Below are 22,753 nucleotides of genomic sequence, written 5' to 3'. Positions count from 1 at the left end.
ACATCAAACTACAAGTAAAATATTGATTTGCCTTCTTTCCGGTGCTTCAACTTGGGTAAGTTTGCTGCCTGCATGCATTGTTCACCAGTAGAATTTAGGTTCGTGAGGCGTTTTTCATTGTATCTTTGTATCTACATATTTTAATATTTGTACTGTCTTTGACTTGTCCGATGATTAGCTACATAGATAGATTTTAGTTTTGTACTTTGAAATTAGAGGAAAACAAATAAAAATAGTTTGAAAATTTTGATTTTTAACGATACGGACAAAATAAAGGGTAAAGTGAATAGTAACAGGATTGACCTTTTAGTGTAAAAATATGGTTTTTCGTTAAAGTAAATAGTACCGGAAGCTTTTTGTTAAAATTCTCTTAAATTAGATGTAAACTTTTTTTTGCATCATCTGATTTACTCTTGTTTGTAGCCCGTCGTTCAGTTTTTTGCATCATCTGAACAGATATGTTTGATCTCAATCTCTTTTTGTGCATATTATTTTGCAATGTTCATAGGGTTTCATGCATTCAAGGATGAGAGGTCGCGTGGAATCTTTGATTGATGTAGTATTTTACCTTTCCAGTATAATTCAAGCTACATTATCTCTATTTCTTCAGTTGCTTGATAATATCTTGAGTGATTCTATATTAACCCCCCGCCATTCTGAAAATTTTAAATTGATTTTACCTTGAAAAACGTCTAGATTCAGACAACTGCCGATGATATAATTAGTAGCAATGAATCCCATCTGAAATGAAATAGCACACGAAGAAACGGAGCCGAAACCAGAGGATTGAATTTTGGGGCTGGGGAGACAAACTCTGTTGAGTGCGGCAGATAAGTTCTCTGCTGTTCTACCCGGTTGCATTGACAAATGTGTAAAATCGACATATTTTTTTTCCCTCAGGCTCTTGATCGTGCTGAACCCGGTATGGAAAATGAAAAGAACGATGCTCAAAGTAGATCCTTCAAACGGCTGGTTTGTAATCAATTTAATGCTTTTTCAAAAACCATAATGATGAAATTGGTGTACCGGACCCCAAGAAAGTATGTCCTCCAATGAATTGCTCGAAGATAATAGAGAACCATTGTTTGATGCAGTACAAGTGGTTGTATTTGGTTTCTCTACAAGTGTAAAAGAGAAGAAGAGTAAACTGTCGGTTTACCCCCTGAACTTTCACCTCACTTTCGATTTCCCCCCTGAACTTTTCCATTGGAAAATTAAGGACTCAAACTAATTTTTTTAGCCAATTTGCCCCCTACCGTTAGTTTTTCATATATTTCATCCATATTTCCGTTAAGTGAGACCATGTGCACAACATGTGAGGGTAGTTAAGTCATTTCACTCTTAAAAATGATTAAAAAACTAAAAATAATAAAAAAAGCAAAACTTTCCCTCTATTTTTTCCCGCTAATTCCTATCCTCGATTTTATTTTTGCCTCTAATTCCTATGCATGAGAAATGACATATGGTGTTATTGTCTACCATTTTTATTTTCTCTAACAAATTAATAATTTGACAAATGCTAATGGTGCTATTGTCTCCAAAGCAGTGCATTAATATAAGAAACCCTAGTCTTTTTTATGGACATGTTTCTTATATTAATGCACTGCTTTGGAGACAATAACACCATAAGCATTTGTCAAATTATTAATTTGTTAGAGAAAATAAAAATGGTAGTACATGCTTCAAAAAAAAGATTAACTTAGCTACTTATGAAGACAATAACACCATATGTTATTTCTCATGCATAGGAATGAGAGGGAAAATTAAAATTGAGGATAGGAATTAGCGGGAAAAAATAGAGGGAAAATTATTATTATTATTTATTTTCAGTTTTTAATCATTTTTAAATTGAAATGACTTAACTATCCTCACATGTTATGCACATGGTCTCACTTAACGGAAATATGGATGGAATATATGAAAAACTAACGGTAGGGGGCAAATTGGCTAAAAAAATTAGTTTGAGTCCTTAATTTTCCAATAGAAAAGTTCAGGGGGGAAATCGAAAGTGAGGTGAAAGTTCAGGGGGTAAACCGACAGTTTACCCAAGAGAAGAATATACGTTCACTTTTATCTACTTTATCAACAAAGTGTTATTTTGTTAATTCCAGGTTAATACATAAATTTTTCTGGGAACATTTATTGAAACATAGAATTCTTTTATTCAATACATAAGTAGCAAGGGCAAAAAACACAAAGCAGAAAGGGAAAAACATCACATATATATATAGTACAATCAAACTTCAGAAAACATTCTTCGGAAACAAGCTACTTTCAATGCAATTGCTAATGCTAACTTATCATTGATCTTGTATAAGAATTGAAAATAGACATACCTCCACGATGCCTTTAAGATCAATGTGCCGCAAACGCCCCAAAAACCTACGATGAAGCCAAGTACCACGCTGACATAGAACCACAACTTATCAGCATTTCCTTCTTCATTCTTATCTTTTGCATCCTTAGCTGGGAGAATATCATCTCCAGGGCACTTATTTGAGAGAGGAACGCCACATAGCAATGGATTTTCCATATAAATTGATGAAAAATTGAGCGTTTGAAGCTGGTATCCCGAAGGAATTCTTTCGGACAAGTTGTTGTAAGACAAGTTCAAGTGGTTTAAAAATGTTAAAGATGATAAGCTTTGAGGAATCTGTCCCGAGAGGTGGTTGTGTGAGAGATCAAGAGTTTCGAGCGAACGCAAGTTTCCGACCTTGGAGGGGATCTTTCCAGTCAATTGATTCATGGACAAATTCAAGGTGCCCAATTGAATGAGATTGCTTATTTCTTCAGGGATTTCACCTTTTAAATTATTTGATGAAAGATCAATGCTCTTGACAAAATCTAGAGTGTTGTTGTACACAAGCTCGCTTCCTTTTAGTGTCAGTGTGGCTTGCTCATTATAATTAGGATAGCCTTCATCATAATTAACATTGACCAGCAAAGTCAAATTGTTTAAACACTTGGGAATGGTACCTGAAAGGCTATTGTGACTAAGGTCAAGGATAGTAAGGTACTGAAGATTGCACAGTTGCTGGGAAATTTGTCCACTTAAATAGTTGGACCGTAATCGTAGCCTTAGCAACAATTTTGATCCTCCTATCCATAGAGGTATGTTACCAGATAACTTGTTGCCTCCGAGATCAATACTCATCAAACTAGAACAATTTTGCAAGGTATCAGGAATTTCACCGCTAAAATTGTTGTTGTTGAGCTTTAATACCATCAGTGAACTGAATACCTCCAATGAAGTGGGAATATTACCAGATAGATTGTTGTGACCAACATCTAGAAACACCATATTGCTCCCCACACTCCATGCATGAGGGAATTCTCTAGAAAATTGATTGCTCCTTAGAGACAAAGTACTCAAATTTTGCATGTTGCAAACAGATGGAGGAATAATGCCATTCAAATGATTCTCAGAAAGAGACAATTCATTCAAATTAGGCATCATTTGGTCAATATTTGAGGAAATTGGCCCGGAAAATAGATTGCTTTAAAAAATCAGGTACTTGACATTAGTGGACCACCAAAGTGGGAGTGGACCCTCCAATTGATTATGACTCAAATCAATAAGTTCTAATTTGGGAAATTTCAAATGAGATGGAAAGTTTCCACGAAATTGGTTGTAAGACAAGTCTAGTAGGATGAGCTGGGAAGATATCTTCGACAACCATTCCTCTGATATGGAATATGAGATTCCATTACCACGAAGCCCAACATAAGACAATTCAGTTTGAGATTGGAGCCATACCCAAAAACCAAGACTTATCTGACAGTGTATGATCTGAATAGTGTGGAGCTTGAAAGGAGGAACCCAATCATAAGCCACGTTGAAAATGAGGGACACGGGTTGGTATCGGCCTCCTACACCAAAATGTTGTAATCTAGTAAGATTTATGAAATGGGTCTCCGTTAGAATGGCTTCCCATGAATTATGAGACAGATCTAGGTAAAGTAGGTTGGTGAGTTGTCCTATACTTTCTGGAATGGAGCCATTCATTTTATTACTAGACAAGTCCAATGTCACGAAAGATGACAAGTTTCCAATGGAGAATGGAATTGAGCCCCACAAATTATTGTCCCCAAGGTTGAGATGATGCAAACTTTTTAACATTCCTAAGGAGGCCGGCAATTGGCTTTCCAGACTGCACCCAGACAAATCTAGTGACTCTAATGAAGGAAGCATGTTAATATCATATGCCCAACTGACTCCTGTGCTTCTAAGGTTCATGTCTCTGAGATTAATGGATTTCAGGGAAGAAAGGTGAGAAAGCCAATTCAAGTTTCTGGAAGATAAGTTGTAATTCCTCCCGAAGTCAAGAATGTTCAGGCTTGACAGGTTACCAAAAGAAGGGGGAATCTCTCCCTCAAATGATGCAAAGGAAAGGTTGAGATACTGCAAGCTTTTAAGCTCCCCAAAGAACGTAGGAATTTGATTGCTACGAAAAAAGTTGTTGCTTAGGTCCAGGTAATTTAAATGTTTTAGACTAAGCAAAGAATTATTTATCTTACCTCCCAAGCAAGACTCTTCATCATAAGCCGCCGGCTCATCTCGTGTATCATAAAAATCGAAATATGGATATGGATTTTGGAGGTCCATCTTCACAACATGACCGGTGCGGTTGTCGCATGAAATCCCTTCCCATTGACAGCAATCGTGACCCACCCAAGAAGAAAGCCTACCAGAATGGTCAACAAGGTCATTTTTAAAGTTGAGAAGCGCTCGTCGTTCTTCCTCAATGCATATTATTGATTTCACAGTCCTAGTGCTCGGAGTTCCGGTATCACCCAAGCAGAGTATATCAGTGGGTAGATACGAAGACGCCAAAAAGAGAATGAGAAAGCAGTGAGAAATATTGAGGTGATTGATAGGTTTGAACAAGTTTTTCGCACACAAGGTATCCATTGGAGAAGTCAATGTATAATTCCCAATTGGTTGCAGAAAAATCAATATATATAGGAATCAATGAGCAAGTAAAAGGAATAACGTCGAATCTCAACTATGGATTATAATATAGACAAAATCATGTAAATTTTGGCATCAACATCTTTGGTGGGTTGGTGGGTTTCTGAAAGAGAAAGGAGTTAAATAGGCTTTATAAACCACTTTACATTAGCACTAATCAATAATCATGACTTATTGACTCAAAAGTCTTGGTAAATGACATATTTAATCGTAACAGGATCTTTGTTATAAAAAAATAATTATTATGCTTGAAAATTAAGGAATAAAGTGTAATTTAGTCTTACTAACGGTGGATTGACTGAATAAAGTAGTTATTTTCAATTCATTGTATTTTGGGTTCAATTTTTTCCTCACACTTTAGTGTAGGAATATAGTTATAGGTGGAAATATTGATATGCAAATTTATTGAAATATCGATATCGGTTGCTTTAACGAAAAATGATGAAAATTTGCTAAAAAAGGCAAAATTTTAAAATAAAACTTTCGAGACTATCATATGAAACCGATGTATGAATCAAGAAGTCTACCAAATTTGACTAGATTAGCAAATCGGGATTAAAATAGAGAAGACCATGTAAAGTTTTGGCATCGAAGTGTTTGCCTCTTTGGTGGGTTGGTGGGTTTCTGAAGGAGTAAGGCTTATTAACCATTAATCACTAGCAATCATGGCTTATTGACTTAAAGTCTTGGTAAATGGCATATCACTAATAGTTACTCACAACAGAATCTTTGTTATAAAAAAATTATTATTATGTTTGGAAATTAAGGAATAAATTCTCATTTAGTCTTGCTCTAGTAGATTGAACAGTTCTTTTTAACTCAATGTGTACTGAGTTCAAACATTTTCCCCATATTTTAGTGTCGATTAGAGTAATAATATCGTTTTTTTTTAAGTTGGTCTTTGTGCATGCATTTTCCTGTGTGCTTGCTTCTCATTCAATGAACTTGCATCTCTCTGCTCTGCCTTTTTCCTCTTGTTTCAGCATTTCACTTTCTCTACAAATATTTACCAACCATAACCTAACGTAATTTCTCACTTTCCAAATACTAGCCTTTCTGTACAAACATACGCGCAAGCGGAAGTCCTTTTATTTATTACGAGCGATGCGCAATCTCTTAAATATATTTGATAAATGTGCAAATGAAAATGACTTTAATGTTTAATTGTACGATGTAGGTCACATTTTTTCAAGGTATCATGACCAAATGATGGTATGTTTTGATACATTGATCCAAAACATTGAATGAACAGTATATACATACAAAAACATAAAGTCTACTTGTAATGTGATGGTGCCATTACCAAATCATGGTCTCTTTAACCATGGTCCGTTTTATTGTATCAAGCAAAGAAAAATATTAAAAATATGTACATATGTAAACAAGGCATCTACTTGTGACATCAAAGTCATGCTTGCCACCTATTTGTTTGCACTAATTCTTCAGATTTTCAAAGTCAATTTACAAGCACTAATGCACTATAATGCACAATCCCAAATATAAAAGGTTGCAAGGAATTTGATAAAAAAAAAAGTCTTTTTTTTTATAAAAGTCATTTGACAAGAATTTTATTATGAGAAGGTATATATATTGTGAAATTATTAATATGTATAATTAAAAGTTATGGCCAACATAAGTTTTAACCCAAGTGCCTTTAACTTTGACAATTTACTCGTAGCAATACTTCTACTCTAGTTACTTGAAAAAAAACTGAAAATACTTTGTCAAGTTTGAGTTAACAAATTATAATCATGTTTATGAAATTAAATAATAAGAAATGTTACCTTAATCTTGTACTTCAACCTTTTCAGTTTAAGATGAGTGTGATGCTTGTAAAACTGGCAAAAAATGCAATTTTATTTATGGTAGCAAAACTTCTATACTAATAACTGGCTTTATAATGCCACAACTAAATGTATTTTGGGAGACAAAACTCTAGCATTCACGTAGCAAAAACGAATAAGGAAAACACACGCAAAAAAACCCACACTTATGCTCTCTAAAAACTAGAAATTCAATGAACGCCCTTCCCCTTAAATACGATTTTCCAACAATATACACCTTCCCCATAAATACGATTCTCCAACGATTGTCCAACAATATATGTTTGGCTGGTCGAATTGTAATTGCGTTGGCCGTTCCATGATGTATTATTGGGGTTGGAAATACTCAAAATATATATATATATATATATATATATATATATATAAAATTGGCTACAATACTTACATGTATTATTGCCTACGAATATATAACTTTCTTTACCAAAACAACAATATTTACTCTGTTTACTTGCTGCTTTATCACAAATTGGTTTTTTTCAGTTTTTTTATTTATGGGGGTAATTGAAACACGACCTGACTAGAAAAAAAGAAATCAAATAACAAATGCTGTCCCAGTCCCACCATGAAATTGCAAGGAACGTGCGAGTGGGGTGGGGGACTAGACTGTAAAGGTGCGTTTGTTGCACTGGACTATCTCGGATTGAATTAGCTTCACGGGCTAAACTAGACTGACTTAAACTAGACTAAACTGGACTAGCTTAGTGAAATGTTTGGTACAGTGTCGAACTAAGTCACAGACTTTTTTTTTTGCCATTTTTAATTCACTTTTGGCTCAAAAATTATACAAAAATTAATAATTAAAGGGCAGTGAACCCAAGCAAATTTTCTTTCCCCTTCCTTCCTTTACCCTTCCTCGTTTCTCTTCTCCATCATTTTCTCTCTATCAAATTATGCATCAATCTCTTACTTTTCTTGTATAATTAAGAGACTTTGTTGGTTAACCATTCGCCAAGCCTTCAGAGATTCCAAAAAGAAAGGCAAGCCTTCCAATAACCAATTAAACCTGCAAATCCTAGAAGAAAAAAAAAATTCCAGAAACTAGAAAAAAAATAAACCCAAAAACCCAGAACAAAAATTTATTTACTGAGATTGCGAAGCAGTCATGGCGGAGATGACCCAGTCGATGGGGAGGCAAGCTGAAGGCAAAGCCAAAATCAGTAGCTTCAAAGCCACAACCATGGCAATAGCGAAGGAGAAGAAGATGACGGAAATGACCCAATCGACGAGGTCATCATCGGAGATGAAGAAGTCGACGAGTTCGTCGATGGAGATGAAGCCGCGCCCGAAGCTTGTGCCGTCGAAATCGAGGTCGGAGAGGTGATTCGAGCAGAACGAAGAAGTTCTTAGCTAGTCCGATGGTTTTCGAGGGGACACGCTAAGAACGGCTAGTGAGGTTGTTAGTGAAAGCGAATCCTGGCTAATCCCATTAAAACTAGTCCAGCCAGGAAACAAACACGGGACTGGACTAATCTTTAGTCTAGTCCAGTCCACTGAACTTTAGTGAGGGGAAACAAACACCCCCTAAGACTCTTATTTGTTTTTTACTAATTAGCCGTGGAAAATCTTGGCACACTAATTAGTGTTTAGCTGACTTTGAAAAGTGAGTCACCAGTATTTGTTAGGCAGAAAATAAATTAAACTAATTCGTCTAACATCCAGTCCAGACAACAAATTCCAGTCAAGAAGAAAACAAGCAAACAAGAACAAGAACAGAAACATTCGATTGTAACTTTGGTTTGCAGCGACGAGAGCTAAAGATGAAGAATTCCTCGGTTTGTTCAATCGCGTAGTGCAACTACATTTGTAAATTCGAATACAGGGAAGAATAAAAATTCAAAAAAAAAATAAAATGAAATCACATGGTACATGAATTTCATGGTTACATAAAATTTCCTTTGGGTTCAATAATGACTTCTATATTTCTTTTCTAGTCAAAATTTCTTTTGAAAACAAGCCACTCCCACTGAAATTGCTAGCATTATCTTATCTTTAATATTATCGAACCATCCAAAAAGCGATAAAACTTGCAAGACACAACAAAAAATGGATATTTCCCAATAGAGAGCTATTTCTCAATCCAAAGAGATCACAGTTTAATTTGTTTGGAGCCAATCAGTGTTTGAGGGACAAAAGTCTTGTTAACAAGTTGCTACGTGCCAGATTATTTTTTCCATTTAAAATAATAGGGAGACCATATATCTAAACTATATTTTATAGAACATGTGATGCATGGTTTAATTATTTATTTATTTAATGATTTAAAAAAGGAATTCAATTATCAACCGCCACATCAGATGATTTACAAAATATGATTTAAATAAACGGTCTCTCTAGTATCACTATTTCACATTTTACCTTTTTTTTTTGTGGTTGAACAATGATATTTTTACACTAATGGGTGGAAGAGTAGGCCAAGCCTCACAATGGGCTAGCAATAATGTGGTTCAATTCACCTTTGGTAAGAATCCTTACAAGTGAAGAAGAATATCATTAAACCGTAGTATTAAGTGGTATCCCAATAGTTGAATTAAACATGGTAAAATACCAAAAATATATATGACAATATTTGAAAATTTCTTGTATATTCATTAATCTCCAAAGTAGAGCATATATAGAAGTTACAATTGATATTACTTATGTACTTCGTTAATTTGAGACAACAGACTACTATTTACATTTTAATTAATATATAAAACTCGCAACACCAATATAACCGGTGTGGTGAGTGTGCTCATGGTCTTTGGTTAAAGGTTGACAGGAATTGGTAAATGGACCGGCCCAGTTTGTAATTAGAACGGGGCGGGGCAGAACCCATCCGGTAATAATGGGCTTGTTGCTCTTTCGCATCGACCAAACGAGTCCTTTTTCCTTATTCCTCGGTTAAAATTACATTAGCTAAACAAGTTATCATTTTGCTCTTTGTGGCTTTTGTGTTCTGTGCTTTGGCTACCAAGAGGGACTGTGGTAGATGCCTTCGATAATGCGAGCTTGTTAAACTCTGGTACCCTCCAACCTACGCTTCCTTGGATCTATTAACTCTTGTTTTGACGTGTTTTAATTGCTAAGTGTGATGGTTTAAATACCAGTTAAGAATTTGTGGATGCAAGACGTACAGTTATTTTCCCTCATCACGTGGAAGGCAAGAAATTGGATCGAACAGTTTGGAGTTTAACAACTTTTCATGCTTATGTTAGTTACCAGGTTAAGGTGTGACCTTTTTCACCTAAACTTGTTCTTTCCATCTTTTGCCCTCATTACTTGAACAAATTATGTTATATTACTTTCTATTGATGACTTGATATGATATTATCTGGAAATTGTATAAAGTTAGTATCTTATGTTCAGGAAGTAAGATTTTTTTCTTTGTCATATATGTTTTTGCTTTGTCTAATTTACTCTTGTTTACAGCTCGTTGTTCAGTTTTTCTGGACTTCGTAATGGTGGACCAACTTCATAGTCCTTGTCCCGCACAACTTTTATGTTATGTCCGTTTGTAAGTTATTGACTGTGATTGCAGCTTGGAAGCGTCTATATATGTCTTCACTGATTAATATGTATGTATTTCTCCATTTGTTTGATCTCATTATGTTTTTGAACATATTGTTTTGCAGTGTTCAGAGGTTTTCATGCATACTTGATTTTACCTTGAGAAAAAGGAATCTGAATTTGAATGGAAAATGGAAAATTCTTTTTCCCATCTTCCACCCTCCCCTCCTCCCTCCTCTCTCAGTACATGCACATGTTTTGTTAACTTGACTCATCAGTATTTTGTATCACAAGCAAAGAGATCGAACGTAGCTTTTCTTTTACTTGTGTTTGATCCCTAGATTGCAATGAATCCCATCTGAAATGAAATAGCACAAATGGCAAGTCATAGCCTCTAAATCTTGCGAAGAAATGGAGCCGAATATAGAGGATTGAATTTTGGGAATGGGGGAGACAAACTGTGTTGAGTTTGAGGTTAGTTTGCAGTCTGAAATACAGCCTTTTACTTTAGTCTATTGGAGTGCAGGAAATAAGTTCTTTGCTGTTTTACCCGGTTGCATTGACAAATGTGTAAAAGTATACATATGTTTTTTTTCCCTCAGGCTCTTGATCGTGCTAAACCCGGTATGGAAAATGGAAAAAAAGGCTGCTCAAGGTAGATCCTTCAAACGGCTGGTTTGTAATCAATTTAATTCTTTTTCAAAAACCATAGTGATGAAGTTCGTCTACTCTTACTGAAAGACGTATTTCTCTTGATGTGTTGCATTGTAGAGCCTGAAGGAAGCCAGGACCAATTCAAGCTAATAAAGGACACGCTCCTACCGGACCCCAAGAAAGAATGTCGGCAAATGAATAGCTCGAAAATAATAGAGAACCATTGTTTGATGCAGTACAAGTGGTAGAATTCTTTTATTCAATACATAAATTACAATTACCAAAAACACAAAGTAGAAAGGAAAAAAAATCAGATTATCATAGTATTATCTAATATAAGAAAACATTCTTTGGAAACGAGCCACTTTCATTGCAATTGCTAGTGCTACCTTATCTTTGATGTTGTCAAAGAATTACAAATAAGCATACCTCCACGATGTCTTGAAGACCAACGTGCTGCAAATGCCCCAAAAGCCTACAATAAAGCCAAGTACCACGCTGACATAAAACCACAACTTATCATCATTTCCATCTTCATTCTTGTCTTTTGCATCTTTAGCTAGGAAAGTGTCATCACAAAGGCACTTAGTTGAGAGAAGAGTCCCACATAGCGATGGATTTTCCATATAAATGGACGAATCATTGAGTGTTTGAAGCTGGTTTCCCCAAGGATTTCTTCCAGACAAGTTGTTGTAAGACAAGTTCAAGTGGGACAAAGAGGCTAAAAATGACAAGCTTTGAGGAATCTGTCCTGAGAGGCGGTTGTGTGAGAGATCAAGAGTTTCGAGCCAACGCAAGTTTCCGATCTTGGAGGGGATCTTTCCAATCAATTGATTCATGGACAAATTTAAAGTGCCCAATAGAATTGCTTATTTCTTCAGGGATTTCACCTTCTAAATTATTTGATGAAAGATCAATGATCTTTACAAGACCTAGGGTCGTGTTGTAATCAAGTTCTCTTCCTTTTAGCGTGAGTGTGGCTTGCTCACCATATGTAATAGAGTTTGTATCTGGATCATCCACCAACGAAGTCAAATTCTCCAAACACATGGGAATAGTACCTCAAAGGTTGTTGTTGCTAAGGTCGAGGATATGAAGGTGCTGAAGATTGCACAGTTACCGGGAAATATGTCCACTCAAATAGTTGGACCGTAATCGTAGCATAAAGAACATGTGTACATTTGATCCTCCTATCCATTGTGGTATTTCTCGAGAGAACTTGTTGTCTCTGAGGTCAATACTCATCAAACTAGAACAATTTTGCAAGGAATCAGGAATTTCACCACCAAAATTGTTGTTGTTGAGCTTTAATATTTCCAATGAACTTAATACCCCTAGTGAAGTGGGAATGTTATGAGAGAGATTGTTTTGACTAACATCTAGAAACAACATAGGGCTCTCTACACTCCATGCATGAGGGAATTCTCCAGAAAATTGATTGCTCCTTAGAGACAAGACTTCCAATTTTTGCATGTTGCAAACCAAGGAAGGAATAGTGCCATTCAAATTATTCTCAGAAAGAGATAGAATACTTAAATTTGGCATCAATTGGTCAATATTGGATGTAATTGGCCCGGAAAATAAATTGCTTTCAAGAGAAAGGACAGAGAAATTAGTGGACCACCAAAGTGGGAGTGGGTCCTCCAACTTATAATGACTCAAATCAATGGTGTCTAAATTTGGGAATTTCAAATGGGATGGAAAGTTTCCATGAAATTGGTTATAAGATAAGTCTAGAAAGATGAGTTGGGAAGATATCTTCAACAACCATTCCTCTGGTATGGAATCTTCAAATATTCCATTACCACTAAGAGTGACGTCGATCAGTTCAGTTTGAGATTGAAGACATACCCCAAAACCATGACTTACCCTACAATTTATGATCTCAATTGTGTGGAGCTTGAAAGGAGGAACCCTATCATAGGTCACGTCAAAAATGAGGGATTTTTCGTCTCCTACTAGAAAATATTGTAATCTGGTAAGATTTATGAAATGAGCTTCAGTCAGATTACCTTCCCATGAATTATCAGACAGAAGTAGGAAAACTAGCTCCGAGAGTTGTCCCAGGCTTTCTGGAATGGAGCCGTTCATATCATTATCAGAGAGGTCTAATGTTTTCAAGGATGACAAGTTTCCAATGGAATCTGGAATTGAGCCCCACAAATGATTTCCTCCAAGTTTAAGATTCTGAAAACTTTTAAACATTCCTAAGGAAGCCGGCAGTTGGCTTTGCATCCCACAATAACGCAAATCTAGTGACTCCAATGTATTATTTGGACAATTTGAGAAACGCTTCCAAAACTCTTCCATTCCCCATCAAAATTGTTTTGGGTAAGACTCAAAAACTTTAGCTTGCATAAATTTCCAAGGACTTTGGGAATTTGACCTTTTAAACCTGTTTCAGATAAATCAAGGTATTTCATAGATTTGAAATTTGCAAATTCACTTGGGAAGGTATCACTCAAATCATTAAAGGATAGATTAAGTGTTATGAGGCTGGTAAGATTAAAAAGCTAACTGTGAAATGCAAAATTTTTTATATGATTCTGTGACAAATCAAGGACTAAAAGTGATGTCAAATTAATGTGTTGCAGTGAGATGAGTGGAAGACTTTCATTTAGGCACGAACGTAAGTGTAACTCTAACAATGAAGGAAGCACAAAAATATCATACGCCCAACTGCCTCCTGTGCTCCTAAGGTCAATGCCATTTAGATTAAGGTATTTTAGAGAAGAGAGGTGAGACAGCCAATTCTGGAAGATGAGAGTTGATTCCACCCAAGGTCAAGAAAATTGAGGCTTGACATGTTACCAAGAGAAGGAGGAATCTCTCCCACAAATGATGCAGAGGAGAGGTTGAGAAATTGCAAACTTTCAAGCTCCCCAAAGAACTTAGGACTTTGATTGCTTTGAAAATCATTATCGCTTAGGTCCAGGTAATTTAAATGCTTCAAGCTCAACAGAGATGCATTTATCTTACCTCTCAAGCGAGACCTTTCATGAGCCGACTCGCTCCACTCGATATCATATTGGGCATATGGATTTGGATCCCGGAGGTCCATCTTCACGACACGACCAGTGCTGTTGTTGCATGAAATTCCTTCCCATCGACAGCAATCGTGACCCACCCAAGAGGAAAGCCTACCAGAAGAATCAACAAGATGTTGTTTAAAGATGAGAAGCGCTTGTCTTTCTTCGTGAATGCATGAATTTGTTTTCACAGTGCTTGAAAGTTCATCACTAGCCAAACAGAAACAAGGTTTAGTACTACTCTGCTTGTAGGAAGAGACCAAAAGCAATAGAAGGAAATAGGGAGCAATACTGAGGCGATGGATAGGATTGCATAAATTTGCAAAGGTATACATTGTCGTAAAAATCGAGTTTTCTTTGCTTTCTTTGGTGCAGGTGGCTACTGAGCATAATGACCGAATACTTATGGGGAAGTTAGGGAAGTGTAAAATCAATATTCAAATTATCACCCGCCCGATTTCAAGTGGGCAGCCCATTTTACATGTTTGCCACTTGCAAGTCCACTGAATTTGACTAGATTAGCAAAACCATGTAAAGTTTAGGAATCAAAGTCTTTAGAGCGTGCTTAAACCACATTATTGCTAACTCATTGTAAGGCGGAGGCTCACCCCCCTTTTCTTAAGTGCAGATAATATCGTTTATTAAAGAAAAAATAAAAAGTATTCAAGGGGTGTTTGTCTGCCCTTACTAAGTTTTATTAAACTTGACTGGCTTAACTAGAATTACTAAATTCGTGTTTGGAGCAATAAGGGGCTAACTTTAATGAGATTAAATCAGACTCTTGTGGACAACATGCCTTACACGCATGAGCGTGTGACAAGAGGCTATTGTATATGTGGCTCAGAAGATAATGTGGATTCACATTTCTAAATGAAACTGATAAAGGGAACTATAGTGAAACCATACGTAAGCAACCATATATTAAAGTTGTCACTATATAGAAGCATATTATGTTGTCTCCAAGGTGCCTTACATGTTTAGTCTTGATGTAACAATAGTGCCATCCTTTTGGCCATTATACAAGATTGTATGATCACTAATCCAACAAACAATTAATTGATGTATTTAGGATTTAAGGTGTTGATTTCCTACCTATGTGTCTTGAATTTAAAATTCTCATTTTCCTAAATTATTACATTTCTTTTAAGCCCCTCCTGTTGCCTTGGTAAATTAAACAAAAAGTAAAAGTGAAGGGTGAAATATTTAAAGCAAATAAATAATGAAATGGAAATATTTTTCCATGTGCCAAAACACAGTCCGCTACAATGTAATAATAAAAATATTGAAAATTTTGGATAACTAGCCATATCCTGTACTAGGAAATTATTTTTAGCCTACTTTTTATGATTCTTACAAATTTAAACTAAAAAAATCATGCAAAAGCTCTGAAGTCCAGGGACGCAGATTCCAATTAACTGCACCTGCTGTATTTGATGCATTTTGGTCTACTCTATAAATTCAGGACCTTCATTTTGGAAAGGGATCTCACCAAATCCACCTAGTACGGGATTTGGATTGTTGAAATTTGATCTAACGGCTATAAACAGAGGATTTCTTTCAAAGTTATAATAATTGTAGCCGTTTGATCAAATTCCAACGACCCGGATCGCGGACTAGATGGATTTGGTGGAAAGGATAAGGAGATAATCCCCTTCCCTTTATTTTTTTCCTCCATGAATGTGCAGTCCAAGCCTCAAACGACTTTGCGTTTTCTCCTAAGAAATTCAGGTTCCCTGCCAATTTCAGCATGTGAGTAAGTTTCAAAATCTCTTCTTGCTCAATATTTTCAATTTTACTAATTTTTATTTTGGTGATAATTTGAGTTTGATTTAGTTGGTATCTCATATTTTTTCAAGCTGCATTTTCTCTGATTTTTTATATGTATTTTTTTCCCTCAGAATTAATTTAAAGGAAACTAATGAAAATTGCAAGGACAAAATAAAGGGTAAAGTGAATAGTACATGATTAACTTTTTAGTGTAAAAATGTGATTTTTTGTTAAAATGAACAATACCGGAGCTTTTCATTAAAGTTTTCTTAATTTAATAGGGTTAACCTTTGAGTGGATTCTTTTGTTTATGTGTTCAATATTGGATGCTTTGCTGAAAAATTAGAAGAGAAATGAAATGGAAAGGCTAAAACTTTTTATTTTTAGTTTTGGTGATTGGGGATGATTAGAAAGGCTAAAACTTTTGATGATACAGATAAAAATCTTATATGTGTTTGGGCATCTGGGTAAGTTCTGACTTGGAAGTTGGACTTGTTGCAGATTCATCCTTTAATGCTTGTGTGTGCAGTGTGCACTAGTAAACCAAAAATTATATGTTGGGGGAAGGGCATTTCTTTATCATCAAGATACAGCAGTAACAACCAAGCCTTATCCCACTAAGTGGACATTTCGTTATCATCAAGATACTATGTAAAAAAATCTAGGGTAAGGTATCCGTTTGATTATTACGTTAATTTATGGGAACGAGCGTGCCCTTTTGGCCTAGCTTTTGTTTCAACAACTGATGCAGTATCTGATGCTATTAACCATGCAATTCAGAAATCATTTGGTCCTGATGTATAGATTTGTTACATCTATCATTTGTTGATGTCAGGCGAAGGGCTTACTCGCTTTGATCTTTCATAATTATTTAATTAGTGATGTTGATCTGCATCTGTATTTGATTCCATTCTATGTTTGTGAGGTTTTTATGTTATTAGAAACTAAGAAGCACTGCCTTTTACATTTTTGTTTTGTTTTTGTAGACTATAAGAAGCAATGTATAAGTAGGAAATGTAGATATAGCTGATGCAGCTCATCTTTTTCCATTCCAGTTTTGTACATCGAGCTACTTGACTTAAAGAACATTCATATTAGTTTTACTTGTACAAGGAAGATAGTTAGCATAACAGGAATGATATATAGATGGGGTGGTATTCACGGGGTGTCTGTCATTTGTTTGAGTCGTTTTCATCCCTATATAGAATTCCGAGTCTGATGACAGCAATGCTATAAGATAAGCCCTACAGGATTATGAATCTGAATCTGAATCTGATGCTATTTTGACAGAACTCATCATCCGTAATTGGAACGTTCCCATCATAACCTAATAAATCTACTATGAAAATGCAGTGATAACTGGAACTCCTTGAAGAGGTTGGTTGACTCCAGCAATATTTGGTGCTTTGATCCCATCGTATACTGAAAGTTCCTGCATTTTCTGGTTCAGTTTTGGGGTTTCACTACAAAACAGTTTTACAATGTCCTTGTTGGCAAAGTTGCGGTGCATTACAGTGGATGTTACTGGTACATTGCTAGCTTACAAGGGGGAACTTCGTGAATACTATTGCATGGCAGCCAAAGCTGTTCGGCCGGAATGCCCTGGCTACAAAAGCGTGCATGAGGGCTTCAAATATGCACATAAAGACATGGCCACCAAGTATCCATGTTTCAGGCATGCTGCGAAAATGTCCAACATCATGTGGTGGAAAACTTGTGTTAGAGACTCCTTTATAAGGGTAAGATATTTGACATGGCTTGTCAATCTTTTGGTACAGTCCGATGTGATAATTAGCTTCTCGACAACCGTTGTATGTGATGCCAGGGTTTTGTGGTGCCTCTGAATAACTCACAGAACTTGCTAATCTAGAAAAATGAAAACATCAACCCCCTAATGAATTTAGACGATAAATAGCATCAGCTAGGACTTTATATTTTCTCGAATAATTTCCTTGTTCATTTATTCTGAAATGGACATCTATTTTTTTTATGATAGGCTGGATATCAGTACGATGAGGAGACATTTGAGAACTGACGTATGTACGCATCCTTTTGGTTCCTCTGCTCCTTATTCTATCTTTCCTGACTCCCAACCCTTTCTAAGATGGGTCCATGAACAAGGATTTAAATCTCTGTTTCAGCAGCATTACTTGAGACTTCAGTATGCACATCCCTTAGGATTGGTTTGCTTTCATTTCTTTCTCTTCCTGATGGTATCATACCAATTGTTTATTCAGGGAACTGATTGGGATTTTGGAGTGTTCTCTGGTATAGAAGGTGTGGAGAAACCAAACCCGAGAATTTATGAGCTTGTGCTTGAAAGGGCTGGAAATCTGTCACTGGACGAGGTTCTGCACATAGGGGACAGCACGCGCAAAGACTATGTCCCAGCAACAGCATTGGGATGCTTGAATTGTTATTGGATAGGTTCAAGACATCTGATGCCGATGAGTGGCTTTTTCCCGACTTAGAAGCTGCAAAAGAATGGCTTACTACAGAGAAGTCAGCCAGCTGAGCTGCAGAGGGGCTTTTTCGCCGGTGATGCTATTAACTTGTAATCTCTTACCCGTAATCAATGAAATTTCGTTAACTAGTACTCGGCCGGGGGTCTGTTTGTGAAATTTGTTTCTGTGCCATATGAATCGAGACTGTAGCACTTGTAGCAAAATTACAAAGGAAGAGAGATGCTTTTGGTTTCAATCATTTTTGCTTCCTTTGCAAGCAAGTAGCAAATAATTGAAGATCTTTGTGAGATTCAGATAGTGGTGGTTAATCCGGAAATCAGTCACGTTAATAAAGCAAGCCTACAACTTTGCAATCCAACTGTCTGTGATGATTGCAGGAAAAGATGAGAGCTGTGAACCTGCAAGATTTTGGCCACCCAAAGTGAGAACTTTACCTAATTTTCTATGACACAAAATACATACTAGATGAACACTTGACTCTAATTGACCCTTTGTGCCCCCCTTCAAACTTTTTATTGTCCCCTTTGTTTTTTATATTCATTATCCTTAAAAACCACTAAGAATGTTTTTCATGTTGGAAAAGTGAACATAGCAGTTGGTCAGAACAATATATTTGCAACTTTGTACTCAAGTTTAAATTTATATCAAGTTAGTTGATCAGAGTATTGTTTCGACCCCTCACACCCAAATTTGAATCTCTTCCTGCAAATTAAAATAGTTTTAAGTATTGTCTTGCTAGAAAATTAGAATCTTGTATGTATAAACTAATGATTTGTTATTAGTTTTTTTATTTATAATTTCTTTTTTGGGTCAGAAGTTGTTTCAGTTTTTAACTACATTAAGAATGGTCATTGTCACTGGGTCGAATGGGACCAAAGGGGCCAGCTACCAAGACGACCCCATCGTTGTGAGGATAGACAAAGCTCACTTGGGTTCCTTTCAGCCTTCAACCCCTTTGCTTCTTGTCCCTGTTATTGCACTTCTTCTGCCTCCCCCACTCGTCAACTTTTTATTATTCTATTGATGTCCCAGCTCTACAGGCCTCCCTCTCTCTCTCTCTCTCTCTCTCTCTCTTCTCTCTCTCCTGAGAGGTGCTGAGAGTTTTTTGGACCCTACTTCCAAAGCCAATGCACCACCACACCTACAACTAGGGACAAGAAGAACAACCATTTTTTGGGGTTAAAAAGCAGCCATTTTTGTTCTCTGGAAAAAAAAAAGCATCCATTTTGAAGGATGAGAAGAAGAACCCATCTGCATTTTTCAAATGCTTTTCACATTCCCATCCACTTTTTCGGCCATCAATGCTTCAGAGATCTGAATGGGACTCTCCAAGCTCCTGGGTTTTCAGTAAATTTTCAATCTTTTTCCCACCTTTCATTTTTTCTGCACATTTTTTTGTTTAATGAGGGTTCAATCTTCTTGTTGTAACATTGCAAAACATGGTTTTTGTTTATTGGGTTGTGAGGAATGCAAGCCTTGGACTCCTCAAAGATCTCTAAATCATCAGTTCATTGGTGTTGTTATTGTTGTATTCCTGCTTCTGGGTTTTGTTCTGTTGAATGTTAGCAATGAAATTAGGTTACCAACATAACGATTTCGATTCGTCTTTGGAGCAAAGTTTGAGTGGAAGTTTCAGAAAGTTCACATCTGGTTTGCTGCAAAATGATATGGGACTGCTGTCTCCGGGCCATAGCTCGAATGGTAGTTTTCGGAGGTCTAACTCCGTTATTTCCACACAGTCCGCCGCTTCAAGTAAGTATGCCTCTTCTTCCAGAAGAGTGTCCAATGGGCTAAAGGACTATGCAAGGAAACTTGCTGACCTCGAGTTGTTCACACATTGTATTGAGGATTGGGTTTCGGAGAATACGTGTGAGGATTCAGACACTGGTTTCAGTCCCCCATTCATGATTGATGAATTGCGCAAGCTTGATGTGGCGTTGGAGGGTGTTCTGTTTCAGCAACTCGTCCGGATGCCATGCTCACCTAATGTTTCCGGTGATCCAAATGAAGATGAGTATCTTGCGTTGGAAGACTTCCTTCAGGCTGTAGTGAGTGGTTTATGGCATGCATTTTGGCATAAAAGAGGTGAGCTGCCGCTATTTGTATCTTGTCCGCGTTCTCTTGGATCCAAGTTTTATAGTGTAGAGAAGGCAATATCAAGGGGAGGGCTTAGAAAGCTCTGCGGTTTATCTTTGATATCGAAAATTGGGGGTGATCAGAAAGTCCAATGGGATCAGATCATGGAGTTTGCCCTGTTTAAAGCTGATATATTGTCTGGAAATGAGATGAAATTATCAGCTCCCGTTATTTGTGAAGCCCTCTTTTATGGTTTTCATATACTTGTTTCTAGGTGTTTGAGCAAGGTTAAAGCTACAAAGAGCAGTTCTGTTTTCCTTTTGGTTCTGGATTCTAATTATGGAGGGGTGGTTAAACTTGGCGGTGATCTTAGTAAACTCGATTTAAGCTCAAGTAATCCGTACAAGTCTGCAGTTGAATGGATCAAAAATCATGCTGAAGTTTGTGTTTCTCCAGTGGACCGGATATGGAACAAATTCGGGAATGCAAATTGGGGGGACCTAGGAACTCTGCAGGTACTTTTGGCAACTTACAATGCTATTGTACAATGGAATGGACTGCCTAGGAAGTCAGTAGCTTCATTAGTCTCAGATCATAGCCTTCGCCTTCAGAAGCGTAGAATGGAGTTCTGCCTCAGTCAGAATGGGAATGTTCTGGTTCCCTTCCAACAATCTAGCCACCAGCAAGAAGATATTGTTGAAGTTGACCAAACTAATGGTCGAGCTGTCAAACACAATGCTTCGCGCTTAAGGCTTAATCAGGGCGAAGTTTTGCTACTGGAAGATCAACAGCAGGGGCAGAAAACTTTCCAAGTACAAGAGTCTCTGGTGGGAGGGAACCATTACCTCTATAGTGCGGTTTGTGTAGATTGTCCGGCGCAGCTGTTGACTTTATACATTGGCGCGCATCCGACCAGACTTGAACCTTGTTGGGAGGACATGAGTCTTTGGTACCAAGTCCAGAGGCAAACAAAAGTGCTAAACATCTTCAAGCATCAGGGAATTACAAGCAAGTATTTGCCGGAAATGATTGCCTCAGGGCGGATTTTGCATTCTGGTCCCTGCAAGAAGCAGACCCCCGGGGGTCGATGTGATCATCCGTTGTGTGGGACTCCAATACTAGTGACATCTCCAGTTGGTGAACCTGTTTCATACGTTGTTTCTCAAGATGGCCCCCTTTCCCCTGAGGAGGCAATTCGCTGCTGCAGAGACTGCCTAGCTGCTCTAAGAAGTGCAGCAATGCCAAATGTGCAACATGGTGATATTTGTCCGGAAAACATAATTCGGGTTGTTGACGAACAAGGCTCAAGAAACAGCAGTTTCTATGTTCCAATATCATGGGGCCGCGCAGTTTTGGAAGACCGGGACAGTCCAGCCATAAACCTACAATTCTCTTCATCACATGCACTTCAGCATGGGAAACTTTGTCCATCATCAGACGCGGAAAGCCTTGTTTACCTCATGTTGTTCGTATGCGGTGGAGCAATGCAGCAGCAGGACTCCATCGAATCTGCGTTGCAATGGAGGGAGACGAGCTGGGCAAAGCGCTCAATCCAGCAGCAGCTAGGTGAGGTTTCACCTCTCCTCAAGGCATTTGCTGACTATGTGGACAGCCTTTGTGGAACACCATATCCTGTGGACTATGACATATGGTTGAACAGATTGAGCAGGGCCGTGGATGGCGTGGGTGAGAGGGGTAAAATGATCGAAGAAGTGGCGGTTGCGTTGAGGTTGAAGGATGTTGCTGAGTCCTCGGGGACATCTGCAGGGTCCTAGTTTTTTTGGGGGGTTTGGTTTTGTAATTACATTTGGTGAGAGGAGATTCAACTGCATTTTGTTGTTGGGGCTCTGCGGGAATTCTGAGATCTTTACAGATTGGTGTCGTGCATGGCATTGTGATTGGGATGGATTGAGTGCAAATGTATCTGAATTGTTTTTTGTTCATAACTTCTTGTTCTGGATCCTCTTCTGTTTCTCTGCTTTTTCGTTTATGGTTGAGATTTCTAGTATGCTTCCGCTGGAACAAGGGTAATAAAGTAATTGCGCATAAAAAAGAAGTAGGAAATAAATAACTGAGGTGCCATTGGACAAGGTTCATTTAGCATAACACTTCTTAATATCTACCAAAAAAATGCAACAATTGTTTTTGGTGAACAAAAGTTTAGGGGGAGGGGAGATGACCCCATTTCAGAACCAGGTCAGGTCATATCACAAGTCTTTTTGAAGGCTTACAGAGGGGTTCATGCCCCTTTATTAGTTTTTACAGCTCGCCCATCAACATTGGTCTGCTGACAACAAGACTCGAATCTTAGTGGGGTGACACACAAGGCAGGGACCTTACCACCTAAACCAACCCGTGTTGGCTAAAAAACAACGATTTTGTTAGTAAAAAAATGGGGAACTTTTTGAATTTGCAACATAAACTTTACCTGATTTATAATTTGTCACTTGAATTGTCAAT

The 22,753-nt window shown here is 37.3% G+C and overlaps 3 protein-coding genes and 1 long non-coding RNA gene across 4 annotated transcripts; 2 read left to right on the top strand and 2 right to left on the bottom strand.

Annotated features, from left to right (window-relative positions):
• Positions 1–2,236: 2,236 nt before the first annotated feature.
• Positions 2,237–3,457, bottom strand: LOC103409066 (receptor-like protein EIX2). The gene has a single exon (XM_008347885.2). The coding sequence runs from the start codon at positions 3,455–3,457 to the stop codon at positions 2,237–2,239; it is 1,221 nt and encodes a 406-aa protein (XP_008346107.2).
• A 42-nt stretch (positions 3,458–3,499) lies between these two features.
• LOC103435505 (receptor-like protein EIX2) lies at positions 3,500–4,912 on the bottom strand. Its single transcript, XM_008373902.3, has one exon. It carries the CDS (start codon positions 4,910–4,912, stop codon positions 3,500–3,502), a length of 1,413 nt encoding a protein of 470 aa, XP_008372124.3.
• A 10,409-nt stretch (positions 4,913–15,321) lies between these two features.
• On the top strand, positions 15,322–18,455 carry LOC108172566 (uncharacterized). The gene is made up of 5 exons (XR_011581053.1): positions 15,322–15,734; positions 16,254–16,418; positions 17,106–17,491; positions 17,749–17,788; positions 17,990–18,455. It is a non-coding gene; the product is annotated as an uncharacterized lncRNA (long non-coding RNA).
• A 1,330-nt stretch (positions 18,456–19,785) lies between these two features.
• LOC139196244 (uncharacterized) lies at positions 19,786–22,068 on the top strand. Its single transcript, XM_070821917.1, has one exon. It carries the CDS (start codon positions 19,786–19,788, stop codon positions 22,066–22,068), a length of 2,283 nt encoding a protein of 760 aa, XP_070678018.1.
• Positions 22,069–22,753: the final 685 nt, after the last annotated feature.

Source organism: Malus domestica, chromosome 05, assembly GCF_042453785.1.
Source record: "Malus domestica chromosome 05, GDT2T_hap1".
Classification (NCBI taxonomy): Eukaryota; Viridiplantae; Streptophyta; class Magnoliopsida; order Rosales; family Rosaceae; genus Malus; species Malus domestica.
The sequence above is the reverse complement of the archived record's forward strand: the minus strand, read 5'-3'. Positions and strand labels throughout refer to the sequence as shown.

Excerpts from the sequence above, each read along its gene's own strand:
- LOC103409066 (XM_008347885.2), bottom strand. The coding sequence starts at position 3,457 with ATGATGCCTAATTTGAATGAATTGTCTCTTTCTGAGAATCATTTGAAT.
- LOC103435505 (XM_008373902.3), bottom strand. The coding sequence starts at position 4,912 with ATGGATACCTTGTGTGCGAAAAACTTGTTCAAACCTATCAATCACCTC.
- LOC139196244 (XM_070821917.1), top strand. The coding sequence starts at position 19,786 with ATGAAATTAGGTTACCAACATAACGATTTCGATTCGTCTTTGGAGCAA.